Source organism: Natator depressus, chromosome 6 (genome assembly GCF_965152275.1).
Source record: "Natator depressus isolate rNatDep1 chromosome 6, rNatDep2.hap1, whole genome shotgun sequence".
Classification (NCBI taxonomy): Eukaryota; Metazoa; Chordata; order Testudines; family Cheloniidae; genus Natator; species Natator depressus.
Window position 1 is genome coordinate 116983064 of NC_134239.1, and position 20046 is coordinate 117003109.

The 20046-nt window shown below is 46.7% G+C and overlaps 1 protein-coding gene across 1 annotated transcript in view; it reads right to left on the reverse strand.

Moving 5' to 3' along the window:
• The window catches only part of RHOJ (ras homolog family member J), a 66205-nt gene that overhangs the window by 7141 nt on the left and 39018 nt on the right, over positions 1-20046 (reverse strand). Inside the window, exon 2 of the mRNA XM_074956403.1 lies at positions 10774-10832. Coding sequence (XP_074812504.1) covers positions 10774-10832 — 59 coding nt within the window. The remainder of the gene's footprint in view (positions 1-10773; positions 10833-20046) is intronic.

Here is a 20046-nt window from a genome sequence, read left to right on the forward strand (position 1 = left end):
CAGAGAGCAAAGGCAGGTGTTAGCAATGGGTCACACAGGCTGCGTAACCACACATCTGCAAGCACTTTATGAGTTGCCCAACATTGTCACTGAATGTCAGTAAGTGCTGATAAATTCCAGGGGGTAGAATGACCACTGCAAAGGGGCGGCGGAGGTATCCCACAGCTGGGTCAGTCTCTGAACCCCCTTTTACCTGGGCTTTGCGCAGACAGGTAGCAGGATGGGTATTCTGTTTTCATAGTGACTCCAGTGTACAAGGGAGATAAGATGAACAGGGGCTGCCTGTAATGTCATTGAACACTAAAAGAAAAAATAGCTTGGGGTAAAAACAGCTCTTTAGGTTGTGCATATGGGCCTCAGCCTTCAATATACCATAATCCCAAGAATTATTATTTGACTGCCATTGTCCTTGGCGCCAGATAACATCTCTAGTCTAGAGGACGTTCACGCTGTGTGTTTTACAGTAGGTGTTATGTGCAGGGTGTATAAAACCTCATAAATGCTACAGACATCACCATACACAACAAAAATGGACCTTTGGGCTGTTCAGTTACATCACGCTATCTCCAGTGCCACATCAATCAGAATGAGCAACTCTCGTCCTGGAAATGTAGCGGCAGCTCGGATCCAGTTTGTGACTCAAGGTGGTCTGAGATTTCCACGGGCCCCTGTCTTGTGAGAAGAGATGTCGCCTTGCCCCCCAGGCTGTGCAGAGAGCAGTGTTCAGTTACCTCAAAGCACAGACATTCTATGTAGTTAGCTGATTTGATAACAGGGAAGCTTGTTAGAAGGACAAATTTGGGTCCCTTCCCAGTCTCGAGAGTTGGATTTTGCAATCCATGTGAAATAGATCAATGGATCTGGAGTAACAGCATATGGAACCTCACAGGCCTGTTCTTGGACAAGTGAAATTCATATTGGAGATGCTGGGTGGAAGCTAGCATTTCCTAATTTTCCTGCAAGTGGTTCAAAAATTACTTGTAAAGTTACCTGTTTCCCTCACCAAATGTATAAAAACACGGCATGGGAACAAATGATCTCACCCTATGGCAGGGCTGGATTAAGGCACAGGCAATATCAGCCTGTGCCTAGGGCCCCAGCACCTGGAGTCATGTGATTATATCAGAATTTGAGTCATGTAAGTTCTCATGGTTGTGAAGAAAAGCTTGAAAATATGAACTGAGTGTAACTGAGGCCGAGATATCTGCCTGGGGGCTTGGCTGCACTTACAACGCTGCAGCTGCACAGCTGCAGTGCTTAGTGAAGACAGTACCTGCGCCGACAGGAGAGTTTCTCCCGTCCGTGTAGTTAATCCACCTCCCTGAGAGGCATTAGCTGTGTCCATGGGAGAAGCCCTCCTGTCGACACAGCATTGTCTAGGGAGGGGTTAGATTGGTATAACTGCTTAGTTGCTATTGTAGACTAAGCCTTAGTCTGCAGACAGCCTGAAGGAATAGCTCTGAGAGGTGTGAACTGCCCCATGCATCTTGTACCACCCAGACTGAGGGCTCTGCGTGGGGCAGGACTGGAGAAAGAGAATGCAGAGGGGTCTGGTTGACCAAGATATCTCAGCTGCTGGAGTAAGTACTAGGACCCTCCCCGCCTCTCGCAAATTCTGCTACTCCTGTCTCTCTGGGTCGGAGAGGGTATCCCTGTTGCTCCCAAGGAGAGGGGGTCCCAGCTGCCATTCTTTGGGTGGTGGAGGCAAAAGGGTCCCATGCTGCTGCCCTGTCTCTCGGGGGCGGGGGGGGGCAGGGGGAGATCTGTCATTGCCACTCCAGTGGGGGCAGGGCTGCGGGGGGGGGGAGGGGGCTCCTGTATCATGCTGTGCCCAGGACATCATCTTGCCTTAATCCAGCCCTGCCCTCCTCCTCATCCCATGTTGATTGGGTCAGCAAACACAAGGATTCATTACTAGGAGAGCTTGTCAGGCCATGCTAGGAATTGAATTAACCACCGAGGCATCAACCACGACACTACAGTCAGCGTAGACAAAGACAAGGTGTGTTCACCATCCTGTCAGCTGGTCGTGGCTAAACCCTGGCGTCAGTAGCTTTTACCCCTGACTATCTGACGTAACATCACGAAGGATGGTCCCTGTCTATGTTGACTGGAAATCTCATGTTTCCTCCGCCCCTCACTTTTTCCATCAAAACTTCATTTTGACAATTTTCAGACCAGCTCGCGTCAGAGGGCGTTGTCACTCGTGAATCCTTGCGAGGCCTGACTCTGACTATTCACTCATGTTATTTATCCATGACTTCTCCTCCTGTGTGTGTGTTTATTATTGGGTGTGTGTGTACAGTTAACTTGTTTCCCTTTCAAAGCCAGAGTAATGGGACTTTGTCAGCCAACCCCAAAGACATGGAGGAAATCCGCTCCCTCCATTCTGGACACTGGCTGTGGGGTTGCAGTGCAGCCCTAGTGTGGATGGTGTTAGTCTGTGGGAGTAGTTAGTGGTGGCTGGCCCTCTGGATCCCTGCTCAGGATTTTTGAGTCATTGGATTGGCATAAGTGGTGGCTCCAGCAGCTCCTGGCCTAGCTCATACCTGGCAACCCTCATCTGATGTGGTCTTCCCTGGCTCACAGGGAGTAGAGCTAGCTGCAGCATGGAAACCCTAGTGGAAATGTTCTGCTGCACCAGGACTGAAGCCTGGGCCATCTTTAATTAGCTGAAATATTTTCATTATTTATATCACGGGAGTGCCCAAAATGTGCAGGGTCATCCATTGCTCGGTGTGGTGCCGTGTGTCCCTCTGCACCTAGATTGTGAGGCTGTTCCAGGTGTTAGCTATACTGCCAACCCGTCATCTTAAAATGCGCAGGCTTAAGCTTTCCGTGCTGGAGGCTTCCGGTTCAATCCCTGGTACCAGCCAAGATGGTGGCCATCCTGTATGCACTGCACCAAGGTAAAGGAAAACAAAGGTTCAATCCTGAAAGATAAAGAGTGGGCTAATGGGCTGCCATGTTGTAGCAGGCTTGGCAGGACGCTGGCTGGCCCAAGTGCTGCTAGTACCCCTTCACCACTGGCTTTTTAAAAAAAGTATAAACAATCCCCAGCTGCTTCCCTACCTGGTATTATTAACTGACCAATATTTTGTAGGGGTCAAAGCAGATGTGGGTCTCGAGAAGGGATTGATTGGTGAGAAGGAAATGGCCTGTCTTATCAGCTCAGGGAGGACGTTCCGTGTACAGGGATTAGCATGGAAGAAAATGCAAAGACACTTGTGGGAAAATCAGCTAAAGGAGGTCACACCACTTCTGGTGGAGCAGAGAGCATGATGTGACTGACCAGAGACAAAGCAGGGATGGACGGACATATGCTTGAGGATGACAAGAAGCTTCCACTTGATACAGTGGAGGGCCGTTATCTGATTAATGGAACAATTAGGTAATCTTGGCAGCTGGGTTTTGTGTGGGATAATGTGAGTGTCAGAGGCTTGGCCTCATGCCAACCCTATTACATGGTATTTTAACCAGTGAAATCATATACATCCAGAACATTAAAGCTGATGACTTCTCCCAGGGTAAACACACTTATCCACAATCACCATGGGCTGGTACTGGGAGGTGCTTGGCAATTGACTTTTCAAACACTTTTGGTTTATTTGTTCCAAAACAGATCTTTGGGATAACCACAAGGTGGCACCAGATACTCTATGTATCTTTTTTTTATTTGGGACCTTGGAAATCAGTTGGCTAAATATATCTGTTTTAAAAATTCAAGACTTGCCTATTTAGAGGGGTTGAAACTTAGTGTGCTGTTAAAAATCACAGACTAAAAGCTATGAACATTCTGCATAACGGTGACAGGTCCTTTCAGCAGGTTCATTTAATTTGATTTTGCTTGTCACTTTGGAGCTTATGAGGACTGTTTGTTCTCATTTTGTAGTTGCAGCATGGGACATTATATAAGCAATAGGTCGCAAGAGAAAGGATATCTACAGCTTACACACAAGGATCTAGTCTCCTATCAATACATACTAGTAGCTCAGGATGACACTGACAAGCATGGGAGTTATGCTTGCATATCAAGGGAACAGTAGATCTAGGGCTTCCATGTTATCCAACTCCCTGGGACCATAGGAATTGCCATATTAGATCAGATTTGTATTCTGAATTTGACAGAGCCCACTATCAGCTGCTCATGGGGCAGGTGGAAGAAAATCTGTAATGAACCAGTGGGATCACCTGCCCATTGGCTAGCTTTGGATTGCTGCAGGAAGTCACTGAGGCCAAGAATTTAACAAGATTCAAAAAAGGGATTGGGCATTTAGCTGGATATGGGAAATATCCAGAGTTGTTGTTTTTAATAAAAAATTTTGGAAGGGATATTAAAGCTTGTGTGTTGGGGCTTTCGCTGATCTCTAACTATTTGAGGTCAGGATTAGACTTTTGTGGGGTCTAGAATACCTCACAAGCATCTGGGGCTGGCCACTGTCAGAGGCAGGATCCTGGACTAGACAGATCTTGGGTCTGATCCAGTCTGGCAAGTCCTATGTTCCTGTGCTCCCAGCTGGCCACTGGCTTTGTGCCCTAAAGCATGGGGCATATCAAAATGATTTTATCCCAGCTAAAGTAACAGTGGATGCACTCATTAGCCGTACACATAACTAATACAGTTGTCCAGATCTTTTCCCCACGCTGTGCCCTCCAAGGGGCAGCCCCATCCCTCACCCCCAGTGAGGCTACAGTGAGGGGCAGCAGTGGGGGAGGGGGGAGGCGCACACATGATGGCAGCCTCCCCCCCCAGCACCCACCACAGGGGAAGTGAGGGGGCTTCCTGAACCTGAGAGGGGCCCTAGGAGCACGTGCAGTGAAAGTGGTGTGGGGTGAGTATGCTGTGGGGGGGGGAAGGGGGAGACGGAGGGCCCCTCCCCCAGAGCTCTCTGCTGCTCGTGGGGAGAGGGCTGAGGGGAGTCCTCCTTTCTGGCCCCAGCCCTGGGGAAGCCTGCCTGCACCCCAAACTCATCCCCAGCCCTGCCCCACCCCAGAGCCTGCACCCCCAGCCAGAGCCCTCACCACCCTGCACCCCAACCCTCTGCCCTAGCCCTGAGCCTCTTCAAACCCCTTATCCCCAGCCCCAGACAGAGCCCTCATCCCCCTGCACCCTAACCCTCTGCCCCAGCTTGAGCCCCATCCTGCATCATGAACCCATCAGCCCCACCCCACAGCCCTCACCCCACACTCCAAACCCCTCATCCCCAGCCCCACAGCCTTCACTCCTGCACCCCCTCCCTCCGCACCCCCTCCCACCCCCAAACTCTGTCCCAGAGCCTGCACCCCCACCCCTTCCCACACACCCTTTCCTGCCCCCAAACTCCCTCCCAGAGCCTGCCCCCCTCACCCCCTCCTGCACCCCACCCCTTTCCTCAGCCCAGAGCCCCCTCCTGAACCCAAACTCCCTCCCAGAGCCCAACCTCTCACCCCTTCTACACCCAAACTCCTTCCCAGAGCCTGCACCCCTCCTGCACCCCAATACCCTGCCCCAGCCCAGGGTCTGCACCCCAGACCTCCTCCCACCACCCAAACTCCCTCCGCGAGCCGTAGGCAGGTGGGGGGGCAGAGTTTGGGGGGCGGGTTCTGGGCACCACCAAAATTTCTACAAACCTGCCACCCCTGGCACCCAGAACTAGACACAGTACTCCAATTGTGGCCTTATCAGCACAAAGTAGAGCAGAAGAATCATTTCTTATGTCTTGGTTACAACACTCCTGCGAATACATCCCAGAATGATGTTTGCTTTTTTTTTTTTTTTTTTCAGCACTGTTGACTCATATTTAGCTTGTGATCCACTATGATCCCCAGATCCCTTTCCGTAGTACTCCTTCCCAGACAGTCATTTCCCATTTTGTATGTGTGCAATTAATTGTTCCTTCCTAAATGGAGTACTTTGGATTTGTCCTTATTGAATTTCATCCTATTTACTTTAGACCATTTCTCCAGTTTGTCCAGATCATTTTGGATTTTAATCCTATCCTTGAAAACACTTGCAACTCCTCCTAGCTTGATATCATCCGCAAACTTTATAAGCGTGCTCTCTATGCTATTATCTAAATCACTGATGAAGATATTGAACAGAACTGGATCCAGAACTGATCCCTGCGGGACCCCACTCAACATGCCCTTCCTGCTTGACGGTGAACCATTGATAACTACTCTCTGGGAACGGTTTTCCAGCCAGATATGCACTCATGTTATAGTAGCTCCATCCAGGTTGTATTTCCCTAGTTTGTTTATGAGAAAGTCATGTGAGAGTATCAAAAGCCTTACTAAAGTCAAGATTTACCACATCTACTGCTTCCACCAATCCACAAGGCTTGTTACCCTGTCAAAGAGAGCTATTAGGTTGGTTTGACACAATTTGTTCTGAACAAATCCATGCTGTTACTTATCACCTTATTATCTTCTAGGTACTTGCAGATTGATTGATTGCTTATTTGCTCCATTATCTTTCCGGGTATGGAAGTTAAGTTGACTGGTCTGTAATTCCTTGGGTTGTCCTGATTTCCACTATATTTGCCCTCTTCCAGACCCCTGGAATCTCTCCCGTTTTCTAATTTCATCTCTAATGGATCAGACATCTCCTCAGTCAGCTCCCTGAGTATTCTAAGATGTATTTCGTCAGGCCTGGGCGACTTGAAGACATTCAACTTGTCTAAGTAATTTTTGATTTGTCCTTTCCCTCTTTTAGCGTTAGATCCTATCTCATTTTCACTGGTGTTCACTATGTTAAATGTCCAATTGCTACTAAACTTTCTGGTGAAAACTAAAACAAAAAGTTCTTTAGCACTTTTGCCATTTCCACATTTTTTTGTTTTTGGCCCCCCCCCCCCCCCGAATAACGGGCCTACCCTGTTCTTGGTCTTCCTCTTGCTTCTAATGGATTTGTAGAATGTTTTCTTCCCATCCATTATGTTTCTAGCTGGTTTAATCTCGATTTGTAGAATGTTTTCTTCCCACCCATTATGTTTCTAGCTGGTTTAATCTCATTTTGTGCCTCAGCCTTTTTTGTCCGTACATGCTTGTGGTGTTTGTTTATAACCATCCTCTGTAATCTGACCTAGTCTCCACTTTTTGTAGTGTGTTTTTTTTTTTTTTTTGAGTTTCGGATCACTGAAAATCTCCTGGTTAAACCAGGGTGATAGTGTTGGCAGGCTGGAAAATGTCACTAGTTTGTTAGTGCTCTGTGCTAATGGGAGTGCCTAGGAACTTGCTTCTGTGGAGTTCAGGCCTGGGACCCAGATACACCCTTATTCTAGTGTCAATGTCACAGGCACCTTCTTACCCTGCAGTCTCTCTTCCAGTAAAGTTGTTCAGGAAGGGGGTCCGACTATCATGGAGAGATGCACCCTCACAGCCCCTGCTTCAGTAGCGATTGAGGCTGCTTACGGGGTGTGTGTGTGTGGAATATAATTCCCTGCTGAATGATTGGGCTGTCTTTTGACTGGCCCACAATGGAGAGGGCGGAGCCAGGTCAGGTACGGCTGGGCATGGCTCTGGCAACTAGCAGAGGCTGGGAGGTTTGTGCAACACAGTGTCGCTGTCTCCTACGCTTGTTTGCTATGGTGGGCCTGGCTTTGTTCAGGTATGTGGAGTACTCTCTGTACCCGTTGCTGCTGTTTCCTCCATCGTCTCTCTGTCCATGTTCCCTGCCTTCAGTGTCGGGCCCTCAAAGCACTTTGTACCTGAGCATGGCGCTGAAAATGTCCTGTCTGGGACTGTTCATGCCAAAGATGCAGAAAATCAAGCAGCTGAGACCGAAATTCCCTGCCAGAGCCCTACTCCCACAGCCAGAGGGTAATGCTGCATGAGGGTACATTTTTCAATTGTTAGTTCATCAGCATGTGTTTTAGAGCATGCCAATGTCAAGCATTATTGTTAGCACTGACTTCATGTCGATTTTCTTTGGAAAGCCACACAACTCCAAGAGGTGTGTGTGTGTTGGGGGCAGTGAACCCATATGAGCTGTCATTCCCACTACAGCATGTGGGAAAGAGCAACCTTCTGGACTCTGTTAAGATATGATCTATCAATCACAAAGTGATTCATGCTCTGTAACGTCTTGACTCAATGACTATCTCCTTTGGACTGAAATCTAAAATGAAAATGGTTCCGACAAGTCAGTTGTAGGAAATGAGTGTCACTTGGAGACAGGCATGCCTGGCCTAACTTGAACTCCGTCACAGGAGATGGCAAAATGATTGTCAAGAAGGAGGGAAAAACACATTTATGTCAGCTAGATTCACAGCTTAGTGTTTTCTTTTGGCTCAGGAAAATGAATAAAAGGAAGTGTCGTTGACAGAGTGGGTGACGGGTGGAGTATACACAAAACATGTTACAATAATGTTAAGGTTCTGGATTAGCCTGACCGAAGTGGTAAACTCAGGCATGAATAAAATTCTGGCCAGATTTTCACAGCCCTGCATTACTGCAGAAGGGCACAAAATGTGAGCACACCCGGAATCCTGCATCTGTGTGAACGAACTATCCTTTGCACATGCAAATTGGGTAATTGGATGTGTGCATTTCCTGATTGCATGTGCAATTATGTGATCGGTGGTTATTATTTATTACTTGTAGCATGGTAGTGCCTAGATGCCCTGACAAAAATATATGGACCCTATTGTGCTAGGCAACACACACACACACATACTCACAGACAGACCCTGCTCTTACATTTTAGACAAGACTAGTTGTGGGGGGTGGGAAAAGAGGCATATTAAGGTGATGTGTCTTGGACAATCTTGTGCAGAAAGTCATTGGTGGAGCTGGAACTAGAATCCAGGTCCCCTGATTCTAGTCCAATACCCTGTGCATTGGATCACCCTGCCTCTCAGTATATGTGACTTTGGGGTGTGGCCATGCAACAGGCTGTGTGGGCTTGTGTTACTGTGTTTAGACATTTGCTTGGGCCACGAGTGTGGATCATAGTCTATATTAGTTATTTTTAGTATTGATTTTTAGGTAGTTTATTTCAGTTCATTATTTTTAGATCATCTATTAAAAAAAGGACAAACAAACCATAACGGATATAAAACCAGCCACTATAGATAGTATTCAGTAACTGGTGCTGCCTACAGAAATATGAGCAGTCAGTGTGGCAGGAGTTAAAATAGACAAAACACAAATCAGGCAAAAGCAAAACCAGAAGGGACCCAATCTTGCAAGCCCCTACTATAGGTGTAGTGATTATTGTAGTGACAGTCTGTTTCTCTGTACTGCTTGGGGTCTCTGCATATTATTAATCTGTGTAACAGTATTCTCAGTACTGTGGTGTCTGCTACTACATTTACTATGCTGGGCAGCATTTGAAGGATCAGGTCCTAATATATCTGTGCCTTGCCCTGAAGTTTGCTAGAGTTGGCCTTTGCTAGACCACCAAGGGGAGGTGAGGCTCGGTACTGAAGAAAATCGGCTACCAGTTCATGCGAGTCTTATCCAATGAAAAATGAGAAGTCTCACACACGTTGGTAAGATGCGCATACAAATGCAGGCAGGGTTGATGTGAGACCCTCATGGCGCCTAGAACTTCATGTGAGCCCTCTGCTCTGCAGACAACAGTGCACCCCAATGACATGTTATGGTGCTTTTCACGCCTATTGTGTTCAAGGGCGAGTGAGAATGCAATAGTTGTAGGTTTCTTGCTTGTTTTCTGATCTGATCTAATCCCAGGACCTTATCCAATGGCCATTGAAATCAACTGAAGCTTTTCTACTGACTTCAGTGGTGCTGACTAAGGTCCCAGCGCTCTCCTTTCAGGCAAGTTAACTTTGGGAACAAATGCTTCCAAATGGCTGGTGAGACAATAATGACACAGGGCTTGTCTACATGAGAACATTGCAGTGGTTTAACTCAAGGAGGGATTTTTAAACCGATTTAACTAAACCAGTGCAAGTTCTGGGTGGGCCCAATGATTGAGACTAAAAAGTATTCCATGATGTTCTGTGGAATAACAGTGTTCCCCTATGACTGAAATAGGGGAGAGAAGAATGAAAGGGCAAAGTTTATAAACTGGAGTTGCCATTGTCTTAATTCCACAGTTACTAAGAAAAGGTCTCATTGTAGTACTAGATGCTGCTTCTCTAAGGATCTTGCAGACCTAACAATGTAAACAAAGAGAGATTGACCAGCAAGAGAATGAGATGCTTAATAATAAATTCTCTACATTTTTTCTGGGTTAATTAATTTGGATTGCTGGGACAGCCACAGCAGTTAGGTGCATGTACTTTTCTCAAAAGAACGTCTGTCAGACCAGGGAATAGTCTGGCAAGATAAGCGGTAAAAGTCTCATAATTTGCATTATGTAAGTTTAGACTGGGCATAGACATGGGAGGCTATATTGTAAGTGACAGTCTTTCACTGGTAGGTATATGTTGAAGATTACCAACAGTGGCTGCCATTTAAAAGTTAATAGCTGTTGAGAGCTACTGCACAGAGTTGTATTGGATATTTGCTATTTTCTCTACTCAGGATAGGAAATATTGGCTGTATCTCAGCTGCCACTACATGAAAACTGTTAGTAAATGTTGACTTATTAAAGAGAGCTCTGTGCCTGTGACAGAAGTCAGAGGTGTAAAAGACCTAATAGTTTAGCCTGGTTTTATGTTTAGTTAGAAAAATTCAGCCTTTGGCATGTTTTTTGTGTTGAAATCTCGGCGTAAGAAACGGGTAATCAGTTCAGCCATCACAAAATACCACTGATGCTATTTTTTATATGGAAAAAAGGTGTGTAATAAAAATCAGAAAGGGAAAGAAGATAAAATAATTTACCTGCCCTGCAGTATCGTATAGCCCCAGCAAGTGCTGCTTGCCTCCGACAGTCACAGTCACTGGAAGAGAGAAACAGAGAAGTTGTGAGACGCAACCCCCAACCAGTAGTTGTGCTAGCAGGACCGGCTCTAGGCACCAGCAAAGCAGTCACGTGCTTGGGGTGGTACAATTCAGGGGCGGCATTCTGGCCACCCCCCCCCCTTTTTTTTTTTTTTGCTGGGGCAGCTGCACTCTTGGGGCTTGGGGCGACAAATTTTTTGCTTGGGGAGGCAAAAACCTAGAGCCGGCCCTGTGTGCTAGGCAGATTAACGTGCGCTTTACTATGTGCACCCTAAACTAAGCTGACAATCATCCCAAAATGAAGGCAACCTAAAGTCACAAGAAAAGCAGATGGTTTTGGTTGAGCTCTCATTTCTTAACAGACAGAGCAGGGTTCCTCAAACTTCATTGCACTGTGACCCCCCCGCCTTTCTGACAACAAAAATTACTACATGATCCTGGTTGCGCGGGAGGGAAAGCCTGAGCCAAAACCCAAGCCCCATCACCCCGGGCGGGGGGCCAAAGTCAAATGCCAAGGGCTTCAGCCCCAGGAGGGGAGCCTGTAACCTGAGCTACCCAGGGCTGAGGCCAGTCTCATGCCAGACATGGCGACCCCATTACAACAGGGTCGCGACCCACTTTAGGATCCCGACCTGCAGTTTGAGAACTGCTGAGATAGACGAATTGCAAGCACTGCTGCTGTTTGGGCATTCAGAGATCTAAGGACATTTGCTAATGTCTATGAGACCACCAGCTGATTACAGCAAGTCATTAGGAGTCCAAAGCACAGGGAATCTTCCTCCCCACCAAGTCTGTTTGGGTTATGTCTGGTCTTGGTGTTTTCTCTGTTCAGCCTTTTTTTCTTCCTTAATTCCAGTGCTATGAAACAATGATGTATTTGGAACTGGGTAGCCCTCAGTCTGGATCAGTGCAAATGCATTACTTTTTTGCTCAATCTCTCCTTTTTGAATGCAGTGATGTTCCATACCAGTTAATACAGTGATATTATTACAAATCATTGTGCTTCAAACACACTTTGAAAACAGGAGTGTAATCTTGGGGGGGGTCAAACGTTTTCCAGGATATTCACCAGATTTTATAATAGGGCTGATGACTTGATCTATTGATCAAATTCTGTACTGAAGCACAAATGCTCTTAGAGTCAAATTCAACACGGGCTCTCTGGGCCTGATCCAAAGCTCATTAAAGTCCACTGGAGTCTTACCATTGATTTCAGTGGACCTTTTGGACAACATCCTTTATAATTTGATCTCTCTAATCAACATAATTTCATCTAAAAATGTCCTCTGCTTTAATAGAGTTTAGTTATCCAGCTAATGTGCTTAAATCATTAACGTTCAGTCTGGGGAGAGATGTGGAATTCAATTCAAGTCAGTAGGAAAAGATTTTAAGCAGGTATCAGGAGAGTCACATCTCAGAACAATGTTGTTCAAAATTATTCACTGTGTGTACAGGATACCTTAAAACATGCAGGCGAAGGGACTCTGATGCGTGCTGGAGGTGTGGCTGGGGAAGGCTATTTTTGATACTTTTCCCCTAGTCATCTTCTAAAATTAATGAGCGCAGGGAGAGATTGATAGTTAACGTTGAGAAAATATGGGACTTGAAATCATCACATAGGCCCTAGCTGATGATTTTACATGATGGGTCTTTTGCAGATGAAAAGTACCCACTGCATTTCAGAAATTAATTATCGCTGCTGTGGGGAACTGTGATGGGCTGTTGACCCCATACTAGACTGGCAAGCATTAATGAGGTTCAGAAGATGCCAGTTAACCTGATAGGAAACACCTGAGGGAGAATTAGGCTTGATAAACAATCGCTAATGGAGGATGGTGCCCAGCTGAGCAGGAAAGCCCTGGGATCCTGGCCCTGAGGGAAGGGTGTATCTAAAGAGCTGGTGAAGTGAGAGTCTCAGGGAAATGGTGGTAAGGTTCAGGACAGTGCAGATCTTGGTCTCAGGCTGGAACCCAGAGTAATCCCTGTGTCTGTCTGGATTCACTGTCCTGATTCTGTGGCAGGTTGCTATGCAGCATTATGCCATCTCTCTCTTTTTTTCTCCCAAGTTTTGGTGCAGTTTTTCCTCCTCACTTTTTGTTGAAAAATCTTTTTTTCATTGTAGTGGGGTGGTTACCCTGCTCCTGAAATAAGAGGAGTGAGAACAGCTGAGGGAAGATGACTGAGTAGCTGACCATATATGTGGCCCGCTCAATCAGGGCCCAGCTGGCCCTAATAAGAGGGCTGGAGGCCAGGAGCTACAGTCAGTCTCTCTCTCTCTCTCTCTCATTGGGGTGGGGAGAGGACTGGACCGGACCGGACCTGGCTGTCCGGGAGTGGAGCAGTGTTGGGGGAAAGGCAAGAGGAGCTGGGGAGCTCCAGCCTGGTAAATCCCCAGGATGCAGGTCTTGTTAAAGGCCAAAGCAGGTACTGGGGTTGTAGAGGTGCAGCCCGGGGTTAGGCAGAGGAAGCTGGTCCAACACCCCTTGCCAATGATGAGTGGCCATTACAGATGGCAGTTTTCCCCAGTGAGCAGGGGCTAGATGATGACTGGCAGTAGCCACTGAAGCAAGGTGGGTTTTGAGGATTGGGGGTCCCTGGGGAGGGGAGACCCAGAGAGTGGGGGTACTGCGGGTGCAGAACCCTGAGGTAAAGGGCACGGGGGTCCAGGAGGGACATGGGGCCTGAGGCAGGCAAGACACCAGCCAGTAGAGGGTGCTCCGGAGCTGGAGTTGAGCTAATTCTCAGGACAACCAACAGGAGGTGCCACGATGGTGAGTCCTGACTTCGTTACACTCATCATCTGAGGAAATATCTTTCTTGAATACATTACCACTATGTAACATATTCCTCTCCCACTAGTAGAACTGGTTTATTGACATGAATTTAAATTAGGACGCTGATAGCCTGCTTTGCCTGTGGATTGTTCGGCTCCCAAACATGGGGATTACCAAGTCATTAACAATTAAACAAGGGTCAGAAGACTTCCCAATTATTTGAAGTAGGGTCTGAATGGGCTCTCCCCTGACATCTAGTTATGAGCTGTGGGAGAAGATGTCAGGAACTGACCTTGTTTGCATAGAGACACCCACTCTGTCTAGATGTGCAGCATGATGGAGTTGCTTTGCCCAAATGATCACTTTTGGCTGGTGCTGGATTGCAAATCACTTTCTTATTGCAGGGGAAGGGGTAATAAAGTGTTATATGAATTAAGGGAAGAAGAACTGTGTTTGGCATGGCCTGATCGAGGGGTTCACCCTCACCTGAACTGTGCTCAGTAAGCAGGGGGCAGGGGTGCCAAAGCTCAGTGGAGATGAGAGAAGGTGGGGACAGGTGTTTCTACCTGGTGGCCTGGGCTTTGCTTAAGGGTCCTAGGCACCATTTGATTGTCGCTCTCTCCATTGTGTAATGACAGAGCTGGTTAAGACTCCATTGAGAGTCTTTTGTTGTGGATCACTGGAGGTGAAATCACAGATAACCAGGTCTAAGCATAATTCCTGGTATGGAATAGCCTCTCTGCTGAAGGAAACTATCCAGCCTGCACTAGCAGTGAGGCTCCCCCACTAACAGATGAAAACACTGAGAGCTGCGTTAAGTGCCAGGGCCTCAAGACATCCAGAAGTGGCAGTGGTGGAGTGAGTGATGGTAGAGTAGCTGAGGTGCCTTTCTCCCCTGTGCCCCCCACCAGGGTAGGAGGTAAATTCATGTGAATGCACTTCTGAACTCTGGGCCTTCACTGACCAAGGACAACAGCTGTGAGTGGGGTGCAGTGGCGGGAGGGGCACATTAGAGGAACTTTTGTTTGTTGGACTTTTTCAGTGCAAGGTGAGAACCTGAGACAACATACTCTGGGGGGTGGGGGCGTTCTGGTCATGTGCTTCTGAATCATGCTTGTGGCACTTTCCCAAATTAATGCTGGGTTACTTTTTCCTTTTTATTAAAACTTTTTTTTTTTCTACACACCCACTGAGTGCTGACAAGAGGGGAAGTATTGGAAGCTCCCAGGGGTGGTGTGTAATTTTCTCAGGTCACTGGGTGGGGGCTCGAGCTGGTTGTGTGTTCTATTGTTAAAAAGAAACCCCCTGGATATTGAACCCATCCTTTGTCACTGCCAACTCCACTGGGCAGAAGGCTTACGCTTGTGTAACATAATGTCTACATTCTGATGTTCTGGTACTAGAACTTCCATCATGTCACAGATGTGGTGCTTGTGAAACAGACATCAGAGGTGAATTAGTTGATTCTTCCAATGAAGATCTCACAGCTCCTGCTAAGAGATGATCGGCATGCCTCTGCAGTGTAAGAGATGACTCAGCATGTCCACTCTGTTGACAGTGGTCATAGCAGTGACTGGCTGCAGCTCATAGATATGCTACTTGCTATAATGTTCCCTCCAATTTTTTACATCCATGTGCAGAATGAATTTTATGTGCACCAATATGGAGGTGATGTGCGGCGGGGGTGGGGCTGAGGGGTTTGGAGTGTGGGAGGGGGCTCAAGGGCTGAGGCAGAGCATTGGGGGGGTGAGGGCTCTAGCTGGGGGTGCGGGCTCTGGGGTGGGGCCAGGGATGAGGGGTTTGGGGTGCAGGTTGCCCCAGGGCTGTGGCAGGGAGAGAGGACTTGCAGCAGCCCAGGGCTGGGAGAGACCGCCTCTCCCCACTGCGGTGGCGCTGGGGCTGGGGCCAGGGGAGAGACCGCCTCTCCCCCGGCTGCAGCCCTGCATGCCCCCTACCTCTCTCCAGTCCAGGCCTCTCTGGCTGCAAAGCCTTGATAGCCTGGTGCGCAGCTTAGAGGGAGCTTAGGCTGCAGCTGCTTTTCCAGGTTCATAAACCCTGCTGCTGGTTTATATCCTGCTCGTAATCTACTATTGCCTGTTACTCTTGCACCAGCTGTTCTTGGACTATCCTGAACTATTTCAGTAAAGCAAAACCAACATATAAGTGTTATCAAGTCATTAGATGTGATACAGACTCATTTGCAGAAGTGTGAACTGGAGCTTCATAAGTTTTGGGATAACAATATGTAAACAAAGGTAAATTTTCATCTACTAGCGGCTCTGGCCAAACCATAATGATTGAATGGTTTTGTAGCTTTTGGATGGTGAACTTGGCAGATGGCCAGAGATCTAGAAGACCTCTATGTCAATTAAGCATCATGGTCATGTACCCTTCAAGAGTTAACACCAGCACCTCTGAAAATCACACCCTTACTGGACTGCAGTTCTCCACCTGGAATTAGAGGCCATTTTAAAAAACCTGGACTGACTGACTTGCCCAGTGTTGCTCAAGAAAAGAGTAACAAGCAGGTCAATTTAGCGCTAATGCCTGCTGACTCCCACGTGTGTACTTTGTCTTTCCTCTCCTGTTTCTGTATCCTTCCTCCTTTATAAATATTTCCTTTGCTTTCATTGAATGCAATATTAAAACATCTAATTGCAAATGAACCCCAGACAGAGATAGGAGTTATTGGGTTTCTGTGCTCACAGTCAGAGAGCCTCCAAGATCCATTGGTTTGCAATAGTCAACAATAACATGTTCGTTATTTCTGTATGTTTGAATCATCACCAGGAAATTAACTCATGGATTGCTAGAGCTGTGTTCCCACTTTGCCCCCTTAAAATAAACAAGATTTTATTACGGACAGATTGGTTCCTGTCACAGTCTTATAGCCTGCAACTTCAGAGTAATCTTTTTTTGAAGGGAAAACCACAAGCATGAGTGAAGTTTTGGAATAGCCTTCCAAGGGAAGCAGTGGGGGCAAAAGACCTCTCGGGCTTTAAGATTAAACTCGATAAGTTTATGGAGAAGATGGTATGATGGGATAACATGATTTTGGTAATTAATTGAACTTTAAATATTCATGGCAAATAGGCCCAATGGCCTGATAAGATGTTAGATGGGGTGGGATCTGAGTTACTACAGAGAATTCTTTCCTGGGTATCTGGCTGGTGAATCTTGCCCATATGCTCAGGGTTTAGCTGATCACCATATATGGGGTCGGGAAGGAATTTTCCTCCAGGGCAGATTGGAAGAGGCCCTGGAGGTTTTTCGCCTTCCTCTGTAGCATGGGGCACGGGTCACTTGCTGGAGGATTCTCTGCTCCTTGAAGTCTTTAAACCACGATTTGAGGACTTCAATAGCTCAGACATAGCTATTCAATAGCTCAGGTGAGAGGTTTTTCGCAGGAGTGGGTGGGTGAGACTCTGTGGCCTGTGTTGTGCAGGAGGTCAGACTAGATGATCATAATGGTCCCTTCTGACCTTAATATCTATGAATCTGTTACCTTGCACCTTAATTGGCCTAAAACCAGGATTTTTGGGTATAAACTGAACTAACAATCTTTTTTAATTGTCCCTGTAACCATCTCATGTCAAAACTACAAACTGTTGACATCTTTGGTGGCTAACATTTTTCATAAGAAGGCCTCGGAATAGCTTGAAGCAGACTGGCATTAGCCACACCATTTTCAGTCACAGCAGCAAAAGCCAAGTTTCGTGTCGTGCAGAGTGCATTTCTTGTTTTGTCTGAGACATTTAAAAGGTTTGAAGAATGGTCAGTGTGTTTCCTGAGGGGAGGGCATAATAAGGTCTTGAGTGGATGAAGCTATATCTGAACCCCTAGATGTAGCTTTTGGCTTATTGGGGTCATTGCTTTTGCCTTCAGATTCGCAGAGGTTTTAAGGCCAGAGGGGATTGTTACATCAGCTACCCTGACCTAACTAAATAGAATTTGCTTTTTTTAGTGTCTCAGGATAAGGCAGGTTTTCCAGATCTCGAATCATGTTTGTAGCTTTGTTCTGAACGCTTTCTAGTTTTTCAACATCCTTTTTAAAGTGTGGAAACCAGAACTGGGCACAGTATTCCAGTCATGGTCTCACTAATACCATATCTAGGGTTAACATTACTTCCCTCCTCCTGCTTGGTATTCCCTGCATATAACTCCAAACAGTGCATTGGCTCTCTTTGCAAACTCTGACCATTTTATCATGAATCGCACAGTATGGTTTTTTTTCCCCCTAAGCCTCACCTCCTGGAGTCAGGTGATTCTGTGGGCATCTGAGCTTTCATTCCCCGCCCCCCACAAGTTTGTTTTTAGCCTTCATTGCTGCTGAGAAAAGCTTGAAAATGTGCACCCTAAAGACTCAAAAACTGGAAGGCAAATAAAAAGAGCCCACAAATCTCATGAGTTTCTGAGCCATGATTTTTGAGTGCTTGGGACTGGCAATGCTGAAAGAAGCAGTGGCTGCGGGGGACCTTTGGATGCTCATGGGATCATCACTGCCCAACACCTTTTTTTGGTGTCTGGACATTCTTTCCCTTCTGCTGATTGGCTGCGTGTTCCAACTCCCTCCTCCCACTGCCCTCAGATTTAATTGAAAAGCACCAAAAGAGGCATGACCATAAGTGTAAAGAGGAATGCCTGCCCCGTGGTGTGCTGTGTTTCTGTATTGGTTTTAGTAGTTGGAGAATTCAGACTGAGTTAATGAAAAAATACAGCCCCCTCAACTTGCATTACAGCCAGGTTAGAAAAGCAGGCTTACATCAAATGACAGCTCTGTCATCCAGTTCCCAAATAAAAATGGATTCATCTAGACAGTGCAACCCCCTAAGAGAATATGTGCCTTGCACCGAGTATGTTGTCTTATAGCATCGTGTTTTACAAGGACTTAGGTCTATAAATTGTTCCCAGTTCTCCACAGCTAGGTACATGCTATGCAGAGAAGGCTAATAAAAGAGAGAGACCAGTCCGCTAACCATTTTTATCCAAGCAGCTTATATCAAATGCTGTAAATCTTTTAAAGTGCCTGGAGAACACTGGAATTTGGTGTTGGCAAACTTACATTACAAAGAACACACCGGCAGTGGAGATGGATTAGAAAGAGCAAACAGCATAAATCTAGCCCAGAAATAGATGAAAGGGAATGGAAATTCCCAAAGCCTTCAGCACACAAATGCAACACTAAAAATATGAGCTTGTTCCTTCCTAGTCTGGGATGCTGGTTATTTATAGACAGCATGAAATGAGATGATTTATCCAAACCATTGACCTCATTATTTGTAAATTCAGCACCAGAGGATTTCCCCTGCGCCCCAGTGACTTACAGTATTCCTGCACTAAACCATCCCTGAGCAAAGTAACTTTGCCTGATGGAGTGTTTGCTAACTTGGTTCGGTTTTCACAGTAGAACTATACCCAACTCCCTTCACAACCCTGCCCTAGGGTGGTTCAGGGATTTAAATATTATACAGAGGTATTGTAAAGGGTGAAATGCTAATGTGATTACAAGGTTTGGGGAATCAAGGAACAATTTATATCTAAGGGCATGTCTACGCAGAAACTTAGCGCACAGCAAGCTGGGGTGTCCATCTAAGACACTCTAGCCTATGGAAGTGCTCTTGTGAGAGATCAAAGTGTTTATGTTGCAGAAATGGGCGGGAGGTGGAGTTTTGGCTGAGATTGTAGTGTGGAAAAAATGAAACTAAGAGCGTGTGGGTTAATAATTGATATCTATCGCTCGCCTAAGTATTTATAATGCTTCCATCACCATAGCACAGTAACAATTTTTCTGGAGCTGGGATTTAGGCACAGATCATCATCAAAAGAAGGAGAATAATCAGATAATTAAAGAAACAATAGCTGATGCTCTGAATAATCTTAATATTTTCAGCTGATCATAGAGCTGACCTGCCCCGCCCTGCAAAAGAGCAGATGGTATGTCTTTTTCAACTTTATTTAACAGAGACAAGATCAGTCAAGGCTATTTAAATCAACTGTTTGCCGTAACATAATTCTCCTAAGGGAGAATTTGGCTTCCTCCTAACAATGGCATGCAAGCTCAATAAGCAGAGCAAAGAGTGTGGGTTCAATTGCTTGGGGCTGGGGGAGATCTGGGGAGTCTGAAGAACAGTGGACCCCAGACTGGAGTGCACCCCTTTGGGGGGCATGGAGGAATTTGGGGGGGGGGCATGTGGCTGGGCCCAGACCAGCCCCATGGGGGCAAGGAGGGAGCGCCACCCGGCCTAGCTCCGACCCCGGCCCAGCTCTGTCACTAGCCCCAGCTCCTCCCCCATCCCCAGTTCTGCTCTGCCTTTAGCCCAAGCTCCTCCGCCGAGGAAGCCTTGGCTGTGCAGGAATGGAGCGGGGCACGGAGAGATTGCATTACTGGTAAGGGGGACGCGTCAGGAAAAGTTTAGGCACCACTGCTGTAGAGCATTAT